The following is a 19882-nucleotide window of genomic DNA, read 5'->3' as shown; positions in this document are numbered from 1 at the left end:
TTTATTTAAACATTAAAATGGAGGTAGGAGAAAGAATATATGTACCAACAGACGAAACCTGGTACTATGCCCTCAGGCTCAAAATACGCACACCACTACTGGGTGGACATACTCAATAACACATAACTCTTATAGTAACTTAGCAGCACCATTAAGACCAGGGGCAACTACCACTACAACACTCGGTCGTCAGGAGTGATACTCAAGTAACCGCCATGGTGTCCTGCCACCATGGGTACTTTCTAACGAACTCTGAAGATCCCAGTGGAATAACACCACCACACAAATAGCACCTACTGAGCTAGACACTCATCCACCAATGATGGGGGCTGGTAGTTGTGTGTGGCTTGGTGATCCGGGGTCACCTCGCAGGCCGAGCGTTAGGGTCAGACGGGCCAGCTATGGGGCCCATAGGTAGGACTGAAGTTTTTGACGGTCGGGTCTCACGAAGATAACTGATCCTACTGGACCTCGGACATCTCTCCAGACTAGTGGATACAACATCCACGCTACAGACACGGCCTAGGCTGCGTTAGGGACCTGTATGGGTGAAGGGGCGAGCACTTACTAACCGTTGAAATGCCCGCGGGGCCCTCACTCAGAATAGGTCAGGGAGTCCACCTACTTCTATTTCGATGAATTAATTTACTGTACACTCTGACGTTGAAACTGAGACTATGAACTCGGTTTCATTCCCTACTATTATCCTCACTAACAATGCTCTGACTGAGCTATCAAAAGCAAAATTAAATTGATTACAAAGGGTTGGATGGCAACAGGTCCCAACATACAGTGTCTTGCTACGAAATCCGCGGATTATATTCAAAGTTCCCTTTAGACAAAGACGGCCTATCGATGACGTCATCAAGGAAACAGAGAAAACGGGGGACGTTTCCACTGGGGGACTCGGAAGGTTTTGTGGACGTTTGAGCGTAATATGAATCCTTAAGGTTTTCAGGTTAGCCGTCATCACGATCATGACAACACCTCCTCCTCTGCCGCTGCCTGGCGGCCCTCGCTCCCGCCGGCGACCTACAAGCTGTCCTCCTCTGAGCACCCTCACCAACCAGCTCTCTCTACTCAACGCTTGTAACCATGCTGCCTTCCCAGCACCAAGCTGCATTGTACATCCAATACAACATGTATATAGAGAGCACATTGTGAGTCTCCTTTCTCCATCCCATCCTGAGTGTGTGTGGGGTTCAAGATGTTTGGTTCACACTCAGGATGGGATGGAGAAAGAAAACTCACAATGTGCTCTCTATATACATGTTGTATTGGATGTACAATGCAGCTTGGTGCTGGGAAGGCAGCATGGTTACAAGCGTGATGTAGAGAGAGCTGGTTGGTGAGGACGCTCAGCGAAGGACAGCTTGTGGGTCGCCATGCTCGCCAGCGGGAGAGAGGACCGCCAGGCAGGCGGAGGAGCGAGGGCCGCCAGGCAGCGGCAGAGGAGGTGTTGCTGGCTGCGTTTGTAGGTAGAGAAAGAGGCAGATCACCACGAGGTCAGGTCTTAAATAGCGGGGGTAGGCGTGGCATAGCAGTTGACCCCCGCTCCGTGGTGTAAGGCGGCGCTGGTTGACCTAGACCACGAGGCATACACTGGGGAATTGGTGGGGTCGGCTAGGCAGCGACAAACAGCGTTTGTAGAGGAGAATTCCACTACATGTGAACCAAACTACAGTACCCCACAGTATGTTGCCAATTTGTGGCAAAGAGGATAAAGTATAGTAATTTATAATTGAAAAGATTAAGCGGTTTTGAATAAATAATAAAAGTTCTTTCGAAAAAACCACTACATACAGTACACGAACGCTTCAAAATATGTGTATTTTACTTTAAATAGTGCTCCTCTTTTTATGATGCCACAGACATTAAAAAACATTTTAAATACTGTAGTTAGCCAAGTAATACGGAACTGTTTTCTATGATGATGAAGCGTCATAGGTGGCGCGTCAAGAGTGGCGGTGAATCAGTGGAGCATCAAACTATTCTCCTATACTGAGGTACTGTGTGATAACCAAAACAAATGCTCAGGGACGGTGGTCTAACTATCTCAGAGCAGCAGTGGTAAGATCTTAAAACGTTTCTTAGTTTTTACCCTACTTATCCAATGGCCACAGACTAGAGGTGGCATGTGACAAAGGGTCATCCAGGAAATAAGCAGCTAACAGTTTTGTGGCTCGGTCAAACTACCCTACTCCTTGTCATTGTAAACCTTCACTCCCACGGCCTACTGTACTACACCTTATACATGCGTTGTCTAGCTCAAGGCACTCGTTTTGGTACATTTGCACTTCCACCTCTCCATCTGTAAGAAAGTAAAAAATAATTTTTTTATAGTGTATTTGTGTGTTTAGACCGAATATGACCTTCAATTCCGTCGGAAATTGACCGTTTTTTTATTTATCGATTTTTTTTTTCGTGAGACGTTTTTCAAAAAAAAAAATAATGGCTAAGTGAATAAAAAAAAACACACTAGGAAAGCAAAAATTGGATCACCTGAAGAATTGTTACCCCAGAGTTTGGCAGGGTGACAATTCTTCAGGTGGGATATCCTGGGGTGACGATTCTTCAGGTGGACATTCTGAGGTGACGATTCTAAAGGCGAGCCCAAAAACCTAACCTAACCTAACTAACTCTCACCATATGATGGAATCACCTATTTCTTACCTTAGGTTATTTTTTTGTTTTTTTTAGTGTTTTTGTGTATTTTTTTATTCGCTTAGCCATTAATTTTTTTTTAAAAACGTCCCACGAAAAAAATCTTTAAAAAAATGGTCAATTTCTGAAGGAAATGAAGGTCATATTCGGTCTAAACACACACACATACACTAGAAAAATATATTTTTGACTTTTAACAGATGGGAAGGTGGAAGTGCAAATTTAGCCTCGGTTTTTTAGACCCCCCCCCCAACAATCATAAGGGAAGATGTTAGGAAGTGGGAGTTTTGGGCTGGGGGGAAATAACAGAAACAGGTGATTTTCATTGGAGAACAAGGCCAAAATCCTTCAAAAGTCATAAAAAGCCATAGGTGAAACATTTCTAATACCGAAAGAAATAATACCTAACTTAACCTACCCCAGTTTTTCTGAAAAAAAAACAAAAAACAGAAAATCACCAGAAACCAACCAATCCTTTCCGAACCTAACCTAATCAAATCAGAGCCCCCTTGGACCCCTCATGTTGATGCTCCCACATCTTACCATAATCTGAAGAAGAATCAGGTTCATCTGGGCCGTCTACAGTTCGGACAACTCGCGTTGGGTAATGCACCACGTTTTATAAAAAATGGAATGGTCTCGGTATTTTTCTGGTGGGACTCGGCAATAGATGTAAAATAATCGTGTTGATAATGTCCGCACGGCTCTTCCAACTGTTCAGCCATATCTGATGCTGAAATTCAAAATTTCCCTCCCGACACACCCACGCATTGCTCATTGGCTAACACAAAGAGCTCTTACCCAATAATGTCTTCCCTCCCCCTGCCCTACCCAATAATAAAGTTACCCTCACCCTCTGCTTCCACTAACCAATAAGAACTCCCACACTACCTGCACACATACACTGTAGACGAAGAAGAAGCGAACAAACAAACACGGGAGCAGGAACTGAAGGGGGAAGAGCTTCTCCGCCCGACGTAAACAAGGAATGGGGCGACTTGTGACAACCAAATGATAATAATATTGGGAAAATAACATCTTGGTTATTCTTAATTTCCAACAAAATATCATAGAAGAAAAATGTCTTAGAATTGTCTAAACAGTCGGCAAAACATTTCTAACACCAAGAGATAGAACGGTGCATTAATATAAAAAGGCCATTGTCTATATTCATGCTGAACTGTATAACTTGATAAACTTGTAGATTAACGCTGCCAACGATTCTAGCAAGAACACACAGCTTTTCCACCATAATTTTTGTTGTTAATTGCTATTGGCTGTGTTCTCTGTTGGGGAAGTGTTTCTTTTTTATAATGAACAGTATACTATAATACCGTCGGCGAGCCATGGGGGAGTGTGTAGTGCTTGGGTCGTCTGAATCACATTACCATGATATATAATACATGACTCAACTCTGAAAAAATAGCGTTTCCCCAATAGGGGAATATGTTACGTTAGGTTAAATAAGGATAAGTTGAATACTGGCAACATTATATAACCAATTGGGGGTGGGGGAGGTTGAGGGGGGCAACCCCCCCCCCCACCAGGGGGTTAGATCAGGTTATGTTAGGTTAGGTTAAATAAGGAAAACATTAATATTTTTTGTTTTTCCCCAGAAAAAAAACTATCTCCAATAAAAAAGCAGCAAAATCAAAATTCATGCAAGAAAAAAAAATTCCTGGCAAAATAGCTCGCAGCACTTAAGTAAACATTTATCATATATATACCCGTATATATAAAAAGCTGTTCAACAATTTGTCTTAAGGCAGTGGATATTTTGCCGTGACTGGCTAAGTTCCTACTACGCTCTTTTACTGTGAGTACGCTCTGATTGGCGACGGGTTAGTCATCAATAATTACCGGTACCTTAAAATTTTACCATCTGAGACATCTGGGTTAGGCTTTGGTTAGATTTGGTTAGGTTAGATATTAGTCAAGTTACGCTAGGTTTTGGTTAAGTAAGGTTTAGGTTAGGTTAGACCGTTAGAGGGTAAAATTGCAGTTTCACTATCAATTGGTTTTTGACCAGAAATCTAGGTTTTTCTCATGGTATTTGTTGTGGTTCATTCAAATTTGACCTTCATTTCTGTCATAAATGAATCATTTTTGGGTTATCACCCCTGGCCCCCTCCAACAATCTTGGAGGACCTGTGGGAATTTGGAGGTTTTGGGTGGGGGGGAAAGAAAAATGGAGCTAATAGGAAACTAATCAAACCTAACCATTCCCCAACGTAACCAGTATTATTGCAGTTTCACTTCCAATTAGATTGGAGCAATTTTGGGTTCACCAGAAGTTATATCTCATCAATTGCAACAACTTCTTTTCATACTGTACCGCTGCCATTGCAAATGGTTAATAACCGAGATGATAAATTTATGAAGGAAATTCGCGTTAAATATCATGCGGCCATCAGGGTTTATGTTATTTGTACAAACTCTCTGAGATTGTGACCATGAGAGACATCGAGCAGTTTTCCTGGGAATTAAAATCTTACCATCAGAGACTTCTGGTGGGCCTAAAAGGACCAATCACAAAGCCTCATAGCTTTGATTCCATTGTCTTTGACCAAACAGTTATTGATATGGCCCGGGGAAGAATAAGATTATGAAATAAAAATTTTATTTCATTCTCGACATGGCCAACTTGTGCATCCGGTGCTCTCCTCTTCCATTTGAACTTATTCACAATTTGTGGAAGAGTAATTTGGCTACAATCACTTTTCCGAGAACACATTGTTTTTCACCCATCTGTAGATTGTCTAGAGTGAAAATCCTTGTACTTATCGAGAAGATGGACATCAGTGGTTCGGTAAGGTTTTGGTTAAGTTAGATTAGGTTAGGTTTTGCTTAAGTTTGGTTAGGTTTGTTAGGTTTTGCTTAAATTAGGATAGGTTGGGTTATGGTTGTGTTTACCTGTTGTAATCTCTGATGAAGAGTCTGTAGAGTCAGTATTAAAGGTGCACTGGAAGTGACATTCATAACTGTTTATGGGTTAAGTTTCAAACCCAAATGGTCTTTTCTCCATTAATCAAGAAAATAAACTATTGCACAATAACTAGGGTATCACCGTAATTAATGCTATGAGCTGTGAATGTTAATAAGGGACAAAGCTTATGTGTAACGAGCTTCGTTGAACACACGTCTTGCTTGGGTGAAACACAGGAGACAGACTGGCTAGAAGCCGGCTACTTAATTGATGACTCTACAGTCAAGGTGTGAGCGCTCATTGGAAACTCACTGTCACATGTCCAGTTGGTGACTACTCACGGCTCATAGGCTGGTTATTAAGGGTGATGTAATTATGTAAACCTAATGTATGTAACCCACATTTATACAAGTATTAATGTCTGTTTTACAGGGGCTAATACATTGCTCGGCCACCACCCATCGAGTTCTATGACAGTGGTTCCCAACCTTTTTGTACTCGCGACTCTTTTCTCAAAACCCCGAAACACTCGCCACCCCCTTGCCGTCAGCTATTTCAGTTTTACAAAAATTTCTGAGATGGAAAGGGGAAGAAAGAGAAAACAATCATTAATTCATTAATTTTGTGCCTACTCCACCGGCACAACATTATGTTGTGTGTTCTAGGTTACTGGCGTATCAGCGAAATGAAAGTTTTAGTAATATTCCTGCTGATGTACTAAGTTCTCCCAAAGCTGCCAAGTTCTCCCAAGGTTTCTCAACCCCCGAGCCAACCCTCCGCGACCCCCCAAGGGGTCGCAACCCACAGATTGGGAACCCCTGTTCTATGAGAAGTAATCTAACCGCATAGTAAAAAAGAATACCTAATGGATGCCTATCTGTTATAAAAGATGAAATGACCAAGGAATAATTGTATTCTTGATTCTAAAAATTCACATTTAGAAAACTTGAGGAAAACTTCATGGTGCCTGGCAAGATGACTGTCTACATCTTTACTGACTTTGATGAGATCATCTAATTACTAAGCGCTCTACGGCGTGGATGCTGTAGCCACGAGGCGACCCAGCCCACACGACGCTCTCGTACGGGACGGAAACGCTTCGGTCTAGAAAATACGCGCGTCATTTGAAAAAGTTTTGGTATCGACTGCAGCGGTCGTATGTGCGGGTGGTCGTACCGACTGAGGCGGTCGTGTGTGCGGGTGGTCGTACCGACTGAGGCAGTCGTATGTGCGGGTGGTCGTACCAACTGAGGCGGTCGTAGGTCGAGTATGTCGTAAGTCGAGGAGTAGCTGGGTATTTGGTTTTAAAAAATTAATTACGGCTCGGTGGGCACTTTCAGGATAATATGTTATCCAAATGTTAAAAAAATTGTCGAATATTGTACAGGATATGTGAAAGTAAGTACAGTTGCAATATGTATTGTGAGGATTGTCTGTACTGTATTCATAATGTTACAAAATGACTCACAGATGTGAATATAATGACACTAATTAATTCAGTGGTGCCTACAGTGAAGGCAGGTAGTAAATATTTACAGTACTCATTATGATCCCAGGTTCCTCCTCATAACCTTAGTTGATAATTCTTAGTATTTTCATCACATATTATAGGTAGCCCTTGCTATGTCAATGGAGTAAGTTCCTTGGAAACCATTCATTAAGTAAATAATTGTATATTGAATAACATATCATGTGAGAAAATAGGTTATGGTTCCCCACTGACGCGAAAAACCCAATATTATACCTAAAAAATAAAATGGTTCTCAAACTTAAAACCTACCAAACTACTGTAAATTAGTACGTAACTATTGTATTTTAAGAGTGTAACACATTGGAAAATTACAATATAAATTGGACACATTACCTTAAGGGACCATATTTATATAAACGAGAATGGTTTTCTTATATACAGGTGCTCCCCGAATTACGACGGGGTTAGGGACCCAAATCCAGGTCGTAAGTCCGACATAGATAAAAAATAAAATTAAAAAAATATAAAAAATAAATAAAAAAATTAAATTTTTAAAAATTAAACAAAAATAAATGAATAAATAAAAAATCTGCAAGGAAATACAGTACCCTAAAAGTAATAATTAATGAGGAATGGATACAATGTGACTGAGCACTTACCTTTAATGTAGTCAGCTGAATGCACATGGGGCCCCCATAATTTTCTAATCATACATGGAGACTACCGTACATTAACTGGAAACGTTTCGGTATAGAAAATGCGCGCGTCATTTGAAAAAATAAAAAATTAATTTTGGTCAAGACTGCGGCGGTCGTATGTCCCGACGGTAGTAAGGTCAGAGCAGGTCGTAAGTACCGATGGACATAAGTTGAGGCAGTTGTAAGTCGGGGACTACCTGTACTGTAGTGAGAATAAGAATAGAATACAGTTGGGTCTTCATTTACGTGGTCAATTGAACCCGCGGAGTACCCCGTAAAACGAGAAACGTGTAAATGAAATAACAGAACTTATGGGATTACAGTCATGTGCCGGTTAACGTCCTAGATACGTTCTTGGAAACGTGACGTTAACCGAAGTGGACGTTGTCCGATCATCACATGAACTTTATATTTATACTTACGTATATGTGGAATACTATATACGTACATATACACTTTTACTCTTAAATCACTACTGTAATGTGATACAGGTGATTAATTTTTATCTCTTGTGCAAAATACATGACGTTTATATTAAAATTATTCACTGTTTTACAAGGATCCCAGCAACGCCAAGCAGATGGGGGAGAGAGAGGGTGGGAGCGAGAGAGGGGGCGTGGGGGGAGGGGAAGTAGTACGTTTGACAGTTGGCACAGGCCTAGGTCTAACGCATGTATATTTATCAGTTCTTAGGTGACTAAGCTTCTCTCTTATAAAAAGCCAGTGAAATGACCTGGGTGAATATAATTAACATAGCTGGGATTCTTGTAACATACTGATTAATTTGAATATAAACATGCTATAATTTGCACTCGACAAAACAATTTTAGTACCGTAATCAAATTAGTATGTGCACTCCAGCTTTGCACTAACGTCATTTATTTCTATTACGTTTCTTTTAGTATGGTGTGTGCATGTAAATGGATGAAAATAAATGAAGAAATCTATGTAAATCTACCCAAAAATACAGTTGAAAAACTTTTTTATAAAATGTACTACAGTACTGTACACTAATGTACAACAATTTTTATCTCTTGAGCAAAATATATGACGTTTTTATTCAAATTATTGGCTGTCTTGCAAGGATTCCAGCAATGCAAATTATAATCTCCTAACTTTAGTCTGAGATATTATATAAGATAAAAACTGTTAGCCTAAAAGCCTGACTGGGGGGGCCTGACCGTGCCACCTACGCCACCCAGCGAGGGGTTGGGGGGATGGGGGTGTTGAGGTGATAAGTTTGAGGCGAAGGTCTCTTCACCAAACAGGTTGTATATAATAATAATTCTGCACTTCTTGAGGGTGTCAGAGATGAGGAGCACTCACTAATTATCGTCACGATACTGGATACAATTTTAACACTCGGATTATGTAACACGTCACTGTTTTTTGTTTTCTTGTTTTCACAAAAAACTGGCGTCATGGTATGTATACTGCCTTAAAGCTTCCGTACCCACACGAGCTGCCACCTTATATGTTACGCTGGTTAATTCCCCAGTTAACCAGGTTGGTACACATATAATATATATTGGGCTTTTAGTAACGAAACCCAATTGAAGTTTCTTGTTTTATTATAAAAGTATTATGTTTATAATTCCTGAGTGTATATCAACCGTAAGTTCCACTATTTATGAGTGAATGAGAAAGGACGGCGTTTATGTAATATAAACGTGGATCAACGTCCGTTCGATATTAGTTGATGTGAGTGACTGGCTAAGAGCGAGCACTGGTGCGCGCTTACATAGATGCTGACATATGGGCTTCTCCCTCTTGGGAAAGTTACCCTTCACGTGATCAGTTCATGTCTTACTCATAGGTAGTGGAAAAGTACAGGGGGTGAATCTGAATATAAATCAGATGTATTTGACCCATTTATATAAAGCTTTCTGTTGATGAGACAGGGGCCATTACATCCGCGTAAATGACCAAATTTACCGCATAATTAAAGCATCTCAATTCTGGCAAGACACCGTGTAAATGACGAAACGAGTAAACCAAAACCGCATAAATCCAGACTTAACTGTATTAATATACGTACTGTAAGTGAATATTTTCAGAGTGATTCTTGTCTTGTAATTATGAAGCACTTTTGTTCATATATTATTTAAATAACTTTCTTTTCTTTGTTTTCCAGGTGCCAATGCAGAGGTTTATGGGTCATATCCTGAATTTTATCAACATAGAAGCACTTACAGCAAAGTGTATGTGCAGCTGAAGGAGACAATTGCAAAATCTAAGAAATACTTTTACTTGTGAATTACTAAATATGGCCAATTTTTCTGTCAGAGCCCGTTACTGTATTGATAATGTAACAGGAACCAGTTTCTTGTGTTCAGATGTGTCACAGATACAAGAACTTTTATAATATAAAATTCGTCTGTGTTGCTTGGCTGAAATCAGATTCATGTATACAGTACGGTATATTTTGAGAGAAAAGAAGGAATTCAGTGTTACATATCTCGACCAGAAATCAAAGAAATATTCTAGGCATTAAAATCTTGTGGAAGGATTGGTCATACAGTATGCCAGATACAGTACATGTTCCTAACTACTGTATACTCAACTTGCTTATAGTGTACAGTACTGTAGTAATAGAAGTGATCATACCAACATAGGTGCTATCAAGCTTATAATAAGGAAATGGAAAATAGATTACAGGGTCAGATGAAAGTGTGTGTTGTAGTCAGTGCAAAGACTTCATCAACTATATATTACCCATGTTACAGTGGAGGCTGTCCCTCTACTAGAGAACAGTACATGAATGGACTTTAAAGAAATATATACTGTACTGTAAGAAAAATTGGCCTTGTATAGTACCACATGAGTCACAGGAGAAGCAGGTTTTCTTAAGTACAGTACAGACCTAGAAATGGATGAAATGACAGTATCAGAGTGTCAGGGTGCAAAACCGTCGCCGATTATAATACTTGATGCTATCCCAGTATTACAACTAATTGGTAATAGAAAAACATCTTGCTCACAGAATACAAGGACAGCGTTATGTGTGGAAGAGAAAGTCAGAAACTCAGAGTCAAGTTCATTGGGAGGACAACCCGGCCCATTATATCCTAGCGCAGATTATCAACTACAAGAGACAGATTCCCAAAACTTTTTCGTTTCTGAAAAAATTCCTTCGTCCTTACAGTTTCCAAATGTTACACAGAACAAAACTTTACAGTGCCAGGAGCAGGAAACACAAATGCCATCCTCTTCAAAAAATATTAAATTACTGAACAATTCTGGCAGTGAAAATTTAAGTAAAAAACCCCATTCTCTCTGGCAACTTTCATCGGAAAGTTTACCAGATTTGAATGTTGATATTGTGCATGATCATATAAAGTGGTTCAGAGCACTTTTATCAGAACAGTGCAAGGACATAGTAAATGGGTCTTTGACATTCTCTGAGCATAAAAACTTGGTGATAGTTGAGACATGCATTGCTCAAGTAATTACCTCACAGGTGCCTAAATCACAGATAATGACCACAGAATATCTTTTTTCACAAGTGCAGTGTAACTTTGTTCGTAGTATTTGGGACCTGAAACAATTACTTGCAAAAAGTCCTCTATTTGTGTATAATGTTAATACACAAACGTGGAACAGACGCCGTCTTATTAAAGGTTAGTTATCGTAAACTTGTTGGAATGAAAATATTAGTTGAAAGGTATTGTAGATTGGATTTGCTTTTATAAGTTTTACGCTATGTTTTTTGTTAATATTTTAATAAATAGGAAAATAATGATAATACTAAAAATTACCCTGTAATTCAATATGAATTTTGACGGTAAAACTGTATACAGTAGCCTTAGTTGCTGCAGCCTCTTTCAAAGTTTAATAGCAATACTGTATTACAGTGAATCAGTTAATCCCTGCATGACGTCAGTTGTTGTTTACTTGCCACATACTGAGGAATTCTGAGCAAGTGTCCAAAAAAATTTACCTCTTTTATAAGTTTTAACCCATATTAAGTGTTTAAGGTCTCAGGAAAGGAAAGAATGAGGGAAAAAGAAAATGAGTATAATTGTTGCAGATAAGTTAAAGATGAGAGAGAAGCTTGAAAGTGGCATTGCTGGAACATAGATCTTGCAGGAGTTCACCAAATCTAAAAAAAACTGGATTATATTATGATAGAGACCAAATATAGCAGTTTGCTTTAATGTGTGATATCAGTCCTGGTGGTTCAGTGGCAACAATAATGATTTTGAAGCAACTGAAGGATATATGTAACTGAAAGAAGCTGTCTACAAGTTTAGAGTATACTGTTGTGTATTATTCTCTATCTATCTGTTATTTATCATTTACAGGGTTAATGTGAAGTGCTATTTTTAGTCAAATAACACAGCACAGCAGAGGTAGTGATTGCTGGACCAGGACTATCAAGTGGTTTTCATGTTCATTTCATCATTTCTTTCCTCATAGGACAATTTATCATCTACCATGCGCAGATCATCATCACTCATGGTTTCTTAAATCTATTTGTTTATTTTCATCATTCACATAATACTGTACGGTATATATATCTACTGTTGTGGCAGTAGTCATCAGCCCCTGTGGTCCGGGTGTAACTGCCATGCTCACTGAGTAACCACTATGTATTTAAATATTTTCATACCTTTATTGGTACTGTATATACGTATATTCTAAATAATATACTGTAGAAATACCTTTTTTATATAAAATTAAATTTATTTGAAATACAGGTAGTTCTGCTATAACGCGATAATTGTGTTCTTGTAAAATATCGTGTTATAGAAAATCGCGTAATAGAAATAACAGGGCTTATGGAGAAAATAGGGTTAGGTGCAGATTACTCGAAATCGAAAAAATTTAGTAGTTAGCCTAATACAAAGGATAGCACAGTCTAAATAAATGTTACATTCATATCTAATAATGAAATCATACAGTAAATGTAACACTTTACCTTGAAAAAATATGAATGTAACTTGATGGGGGAGAAGGGTGATTTTGAGGTTGATAAAATCGAGCTTCTCTTCAAGTGTTATATCCTTTCTTTTACGATCATCACCGGGAATTCTATCACCAGAACGCTTCTTGGAGATATTCTTCTTTACCATATTCACAGTTAATACCACAAAATTGGAGAAATAGTAAGCAAAAATCGCGTTATAGCAAACAAGCGTTCGCGTTATACAAATATCGTTCCTAATTCATAAATCGTGTTAGAGCAAATTCGCGTTATCAAAACACGCGTTATAGCAGAACTCACTGTACTGAACCGTATAATCCTGAGTCCCTGACCTCCCCCTTACCCTTCACCGATCAAGTGCTGTTTCACGTAGTACAGTGAACCCTCACTTTACACGGTCAATTGAACCCACGGCGGCCCGCGTAAAGTGAGAAACGCGTAAAGTGAACAACATAACATATGGGATTAATTGAAATAGAGACCGGGCCGACCCCCAAACTCCACTTTTTCAGACACAATACCTACGTTGTAGTAAAAATAACTTCTTAATTTTGTGATGGTATGCACACACAATAATTAAGAGAAATATCAATAATATTAGGTTTTTTTTACACTTAATTAGTAGAAAAGATGGCTGGGCACACGGGGATGGGGGGTTGGTTCTGAGGCAGAGGGCAGATTATTGGCCCCCCACTTGTATCAATTGTATCACTATCCACTACAGATGCTTGCAGGGCCTCTTTGTCAAACCCCTCAAAGTCCATACAAGTCCATATCCTCACTATCATAATCACTATCACTGACTTGGGCCGGCTGTGGTGGGTGGCGGGTGAAGAACTCGGTAATGTTTTGATGACTGGGTGACCTTGTGCGCACCCTGCTCGCGCCGCTCTCCGCGTAAAAGGGTACACACACCGCGGAAATGAGCATTCCATGTTTGGCAGGGTACCGCGTAAACGTGGAAATGCGTAAAGTGGGACCGCGTAAAGCGAGGGTTGACTGTAATTCTAATTAAGTCAGACACACCATTTTTTGCTAAAATACAGTTAACCCTCACTTTACGCGGTTAATGTAACCCGGAGGGTACCGCGGAAAGTGAGGAACGCGTAAAGTGAATAACATAACATATGGGATTAATTGAAATGGAGTCCAGGCCGATCCCCAAACTCCACTTTTTGACGACACATAACTATGTTGCAGTAAAAATTTTATCTTAACTTTATGATGGTATGAAAAAACAAGTAATATAGAAGAGGTTAGGTTAGGAAAGATAAAGGTTAACATAGGAAAAATAAAGGTAAGGTTAGAAAACTAAAAATTAGGTGGAACACTTACGGTAGTAGAAGAGATGGGTCGGCATACGGGGATGGAGGCTGGTTCCGAGGCAGAGGGCAGATTACTGGCCCTCAGGTGAATCACCATTACTAGGTGAATCATCATCACTGTCACTTACAGTTGTCAGGGCTTCCCTGACAAATCCCTCAAAGTCAACTTCACTGTCACTATCACTGGCTTGGGCTGGCTGTGGTGGGTTGCGGGTGAAGAAATCTGTTATGCTTTGCTGACGGCTGGCGTTGATGTTGTCGTGATACACCTTGATGTACGGCTCCATAGCCTGCACCAGCCGGTTATGGAAGACTTCATAGCGGTCATCGTCATTGTCGCGGGAAAGGAAGGACTTCATCTTCTCTGCACACTCCATGGCACCCTTAATATCACTATGACTTAAATTGTGTTCTTCGGAGACTGCCGCACCTTCTTCCTCCTCTTCACTGGCGTGTTCTTCTTCCAACATCTCGTCGGCAGTCACTTCAGGATTTCTGATCACCTCCAGGATGTCGTCGTTGGTGGTCTCGGAGAAGCCTGGAACTGTAACAGTCTGCGCAGCTTCTCTGGCAAGGTCCACTGCTACTGCAACATTCTGAACCTCACCAGTCACAGATTGACTCCTCCTCTCACCTGGTATTCCATGCAACACATGTCTCCATGCGTGACGAATTGTAGCAATAGACAGCTGATCCCATGACTCCACCAAGATGTCCACAGCTTTCTTGATGTTAAATACTCTCCAGAATTGTTTGAAGAGTATTTTTTGCTGTTCTAACTGTTGTTCCTCATCTTCGTCGCTCTTGCTATCGGTGGTGGTGTCACTCAGGTTACGCAACTCTTCCCTGGTGTTGGTGTAGTCGTTCAGGAGCTGGAATTTTTTGGTTGAGAATGCAGCTTTCACATTGCAAATCAACTCCTGGTCCATGGGCTGTAATATAGACGTAGTGTTGGGAGGAAGGAAGACCACTTTTACGTTGGGGTGACGATCTAACAGTAGGGGCGAGTGTCCTGGTGCGTTGTCCAGCAGCAACAAAATATTAAATGGGACATTCTGTCGCTCACAGAATTTCTTTACATCGGGAACAAAACAGCCATCAAACCAGGAGAGGGACAGTGTAGAGAACATCCATGCCTTACGTGCTGTCAGCCAGTGGACATTTAGCTTGGTCATGTCCATGCTCTTGTAGGCGTGCGGCTTGCGGGCTGTGTGGATCACCGATAACTTGAGCTTACAGGTACCGGAGGCATTGGTGGTAAACAGGACGGTGATGCATTCCTTCTGCATTTTCCGGCCCCGAATCCTGCTGGCATTCTTCACAACGAAGGACTTGGAAGGTAGTTTTTTCCAGAAAAGACCAGATTCGTCCATGTTAAACACCTGGTCGTCACTGTACTGTCCTTCCTCCATAATCTCACGTAAAAACGGAGGAAATTCCCGAGCCGCAGCACGATCAGCACTCGCTTCTTCACCACCAATGTTTATATTGGTGATCTTGTTCCGGATCTTAAACCTCTGTAACCACCCAGAGGAAGCATTAAAGGGTTTGGGCTCTGAAGTTCCCATCTTTCGTGCCACTGCCATGTACAGTTCACGTGCGTAGTCCTTAACAGAGCGCGTGTCGACCGCCATGTTCCGTCGCGCCTGACGCACCAAGTACCTCACAAGTAATTTTTCTGTCTTGAGAAGCACCTGGTTGTGAAAATACTTGATCATAGAAGCACCTGTAGACTTTGTGATCTTCATGTGCTCCTTTATCTTGGCTGAATCCTTCTTTATAGTCCGGATCGTAGATTCGTTCACGCCATGCTGGCGCGCCAAATCAACCTGCCTTGTTCCTTTCTCCAACTCTTGGATGATGCTATACTTCACCTCGTAGCTTAAGGAACGTCGTGTCTTCTTTGGTTTAGTGCCGCTGGGTCCAGGTAAGGAAAGGTTTCTCTCTGGGGGTGGTGGTCCGGCGGAAGCCATTTTACGGAACAATGGATGCGCGTTTACACGGAGTGGCCTGGAGGGATGAAACTGCCGCGGCTAGGTCAAGCGTCGTCTCTCCTCCCTCCCCCGGGTGGACACGTCATAATACTTTAAGCCAATTACAGCTAGCAGCAGAGGGGGGTAGGGATGCATGGCCAATCACAGGTCTGATACGTCATATGACGTCAGTGATAACGCAACAAAGACACACACTGCGCAACCTTACCGCGCCGCTTGCCCAAGCGGAGGGAGGAGGAGGGAGAGGCAGGCAGGCGGGCGGGTGGGTGGCGCGTGGGGCAAATCTAAAAATAGCGTCGCGCCGGACACTCTCCGCGTAATGGGGTTCACGTACCGCGTAATGTGAGCATGTGAGGTTCTGGCAAGGCACCGCGTTAACGGTGAACCGCAGAATGCGGGACCGCGTAATGTGAGGGTTGACTGTATTCCTGAATAGTTATCTAAAAGCTCATTTAAAATGAGGGCCATACAGGGGGTAGGTTATAGGTCATAATATTGAATATTATATGGTAAGTGAAAATCGGGAGAAGAGTATTCACAGTTTTGCTCTTTCACGGTAATATCAGGAACATACGTAATTCCTGTAAAAAACAAGGGACTACTGACTATAACTTAACTAATTTTATTATATATTTTTAAGATAACTTCTACTCTAACTTCAGTAACAAATCACAGTACTGTACGTACTGTACTGAACTTTCCACATCTCTGCATAAAACTAAAAAAAAAGTATTATACAGTCGACCCTCGTTAATTCGGACTAATGGGGGGGAAGGGTGTCCGTTTTAGCCGATTGTCCGAATTAACCGATTTAGGGGTTAATATTGCATTATATTTCAAAGTCATTGTTTTCGTCACGATTTTATCCCACTTTCCACTGTAATACGTACGTAATTTCAGCAAAAATATTACATTTCGGTGAATGTATTATAACAAGCACAGTATGAATAGAATATCATTGTAATATAACAGTACAGTATTTTAACCGAAAACTATTAAAAAAACGAATAACATCTCAAGAACATCGGAAGCTTAGGTAAAGTCTTTTGTTTTTGTCATGTATTTTATCCTATTTTACATTGAAATACATCACGTTTCAGCAAACCTACTATTTATTTCCGAGAATATATTCATTCAGGCGCAGTTTAGGTAAAATATACGTGTGGTGTAACAGTTTTTTAACTGAAAACGATTAAAAAAACACGTACCCTCTACCCTCTGTTCAAGGAGTGGACTGGGAGAAGCTGTTTGGTGCTGCAGACGATGACAAGGAAAATGATTTGGATGGATTTTAATGAAAATATTCAGAAATATGGTATCGTAGTATTTATTCAAGTCAATTAGGATAGAATATTATTGTAATACAACAGTTTTTTAACTGGAAACCAATCGAAAAGCGATTATGGTAACATCTTTTGAACGAAAGAAAGCGAAAGTAATTGTTTTCGTCACGATTTTATCCCACTTTCCACTGTAATACGTACTTCATTTCAGCAAAATTATTACATTTCCGTGAATGCATTATATCAAGCTCAGTATGAATAGAATACCATTGTAATATACAGTATTACCCCGCCTAACGCGGTTTCACTTAACGCGTTTTTTCATATACGCGGTGCCTCGCCAGAGCTGAACTTTCACTTAACACGGATTTTTTCCACATATACGCGGTGAGTGTCCGGCTCGAGACGCTATTTTTAGATTTGCCCCACCCGCCACCCTGCCTGACTGCCTGTTTTAGCTCATAAAATTCATACAAATTACCCGGCCAGAATATAATTTACATTGCTGGAATTCTTATAATTTGGTGATCATTTTGAATATAAACATCATATATTTTGCATTAGACATACAAATTTTAGATAAAATGTTTTCTCTAGTAAATATGTTATCTTTTGTGCAAAATATATGACATTTATATTCAAAATATTCCTGGTCTTACAAGGAATCCAGCAATGTCAATTGTATTATCCTAACTTTAGTTTGAGGTATTATTTATTAAAATTTAGTGGTTTTCCCCAAAAAATTTCTCAGAGGGAAGAGCCAGCAGTGTAGTGTGAGAGGGGGAGGGAGTTGAGTCCATTATTTGAATGGACATTAACTTGGCGACTGTATTTCTCTATTTCTCTTAAGTATTAATTGTGTGCATGTACCATCATAAAATTAAGATGTTATTTTTACTACAACATAGTTATGTGTCTTCAAAAAGTGGAGTTTGGGGGTCGGGCTGGTTTCTATTGGAATTAATCCCATATGTTCTGTTGTTCACTTAACGCGGGACCCTCTGGGTTCTATTGACCGCGTTAAGTGGGGTACAACTGTAACTATTTTAACCAAAAACTATTAAAAAACGAGTAACTTCTCTTGAACATTGGAAGGTTAGGTAAAATCTTTTGTTTTCGTCATGTATTTTATCCTATTTTACATTAAGATACATCACATTTCAGCAAAACTACTATTTATTTCCGAGAATATATTCATTCAGGCACAGTTAAGGTAAAATATACATGTGATGCAACAGTTTTTAACTGAAAACTATTCAAAAAACACGTGTACCGTCTAGCTGATACTCAACAGCTGGTGGTGCGTCATGCGTCGTTGTAAACAATAGGAGGTTGAAGTAGATTACCGGGTATTATATTAAGTGTGAAATATCGAAAAGGTTTTTACTACCGGTATTTTTGGTAGATCAATGAAAACTGTGGTACCGTATATGATATGATAAGTTAGTCTGTGCTAATAACTTCAACATAGACTACTGAAAACACATTGTAAGGTAATTTAGCCTATTGTAAGTTGGTGAGCTTCATTTGCTGAAGGAACTGCACAACTTTTCATTACTAATTGGTACATATTTTACGTTTCCATTGTTTACTGGCAGTAAATGGTAAATATTTTTCATGTCTGAAGCTAAAAGTTGCATCCCCTCCCCACACTAGTGGTGGAGATGTTACATTTAACCAAAAAGACGCTGGTGTTTTATCCCAGCAGTGGGTGGACCAGCATTTTAGCTTTAGGTCCGCGTAGGTAATATTCCTACAAATAAAAAAAAAAAAAGGGGGGGTTCAGATTTTTGTCGAAATCCTGATTTAAAGGGTCGAATTAACGATTCGAGCTGTATATACAGTACCGGTATATCCTTTGAGTATTTGACAAGATTACTGCACAGTATTTGAATGATTTTTGCAGCACTTTTATCCATAATATTTAATGGACCAGAATTTCTTAAATAAATTACAATATTGCTTACCCAACATCTTTTGTTTTTCAGAAACCATCCCCGGATGCCCAGATGAACATTGGGATGGAATAAGAAACTTGAGAAATTTATGGACTTTCCCAGAATCCATTCGAGGAGTTGAAAATATCATGGCTGCTTGTTTGAAAATAATTTTAAGCACATCGCTCATGTCTATGAATCAGATATGTCATGATTTATGTTCTACTTTATGTATTCCCTGGTCTAAAGGAATAGTAGAACCACTTGGAAATTGTTAAATATTGTATCCACAGAATCTGGAAAAGGGGCAGGTCAGTATAGTATACCTACTGTATTATTTTTCAGTGAACAATGATCATAAGGCATGGTTTCATAAAGTTATAATGGAAAGATATCCATTATTTTCCTATTATTATTATTTTATTTTTTATCTTTCTGAAGGGCACAGAAAGGGTGTTAATTAATAGTGCTCTTACTCTTAGCCCCTAAAACATCAACAACAGACTCTGTGTTGACTTTATAATATTCTTAATGGATTATTTTAAAATTTGTCTAATATTCTCAATTTAATTCTTCTTTTTCAGATAATGGAAAACAGACAAGAGGTAACGCTTTCAAAAAGTTGTACTTAATAAACAAAAAAAGTTGCAATGCACA

General features: G+C 39.8%; 1 protein-coding gene across 1 annotated transcript; it reads left to right on the top strand.

Moving 5' to 3' along the window:
• The first annotated feature begins 1944 nt into the window (after positions 1 to 1944).
• LOC121871367 lies at positions 1945 to 19861 on the top strand. Its single transcript, XM_042373585.1, has 4 exons — positions 1945 to 2070; positions 9894 to 11379; positions 19277 to 19536; positions 19810 to 19861. Exons 2-3 carry the CDS (start codon positions 10629 to 10631, stop codon positions 19501 to 19503), a joined length of 978 nt encoding a protein of 325 aa, XP_042229519.1. The 5' UTR covers positions 1945 to 2070; positions 9894 to 10628; the 3' UTR covers positions 19504 to 19536; positions 19810 to 19861.
• Positions 19862 to 19882: the final 21 nt, after the last annotated feature.

The sequence above is a fragment of the Homarus americanus genome, unplaced genomic scaffold (assembly GCF_018991925.1).
Source record: "Homarus americanus isolate GMGI-L3 unplaced genomic scaffold, GMGI_Hamer_2.0 scaffold45698, whole genome shotgun sequence".
NCBI classification, from domain to species: domain Eukaryota; kingdom Metazoa; phylum Arthropoda; class Malacostraca; order Decapoda; family Nephropidae; genus Homarus; species Homarus americanus.
This window is presented reverse-complemented; position numbering and strand designations above follow the sequence as displayed.

Excerpts from the sequence above, each read along its gene's own strand:
- LOC121871367 (XM_042373585.1), top strand. The coding sequence starts at position 10,629 with ATGGATGAAATGACAGTATCAGAGTGTCAGGGTGCAAAACCGTCGCCG. Across the intron at positions 11,380-19,276 it reads CAGACGCCGTCTTATTAAAG|AAACCATCCCCGGATGCCCA; the intron begins GTTAGTTATCGT and ends TTTGTTTTTCAG.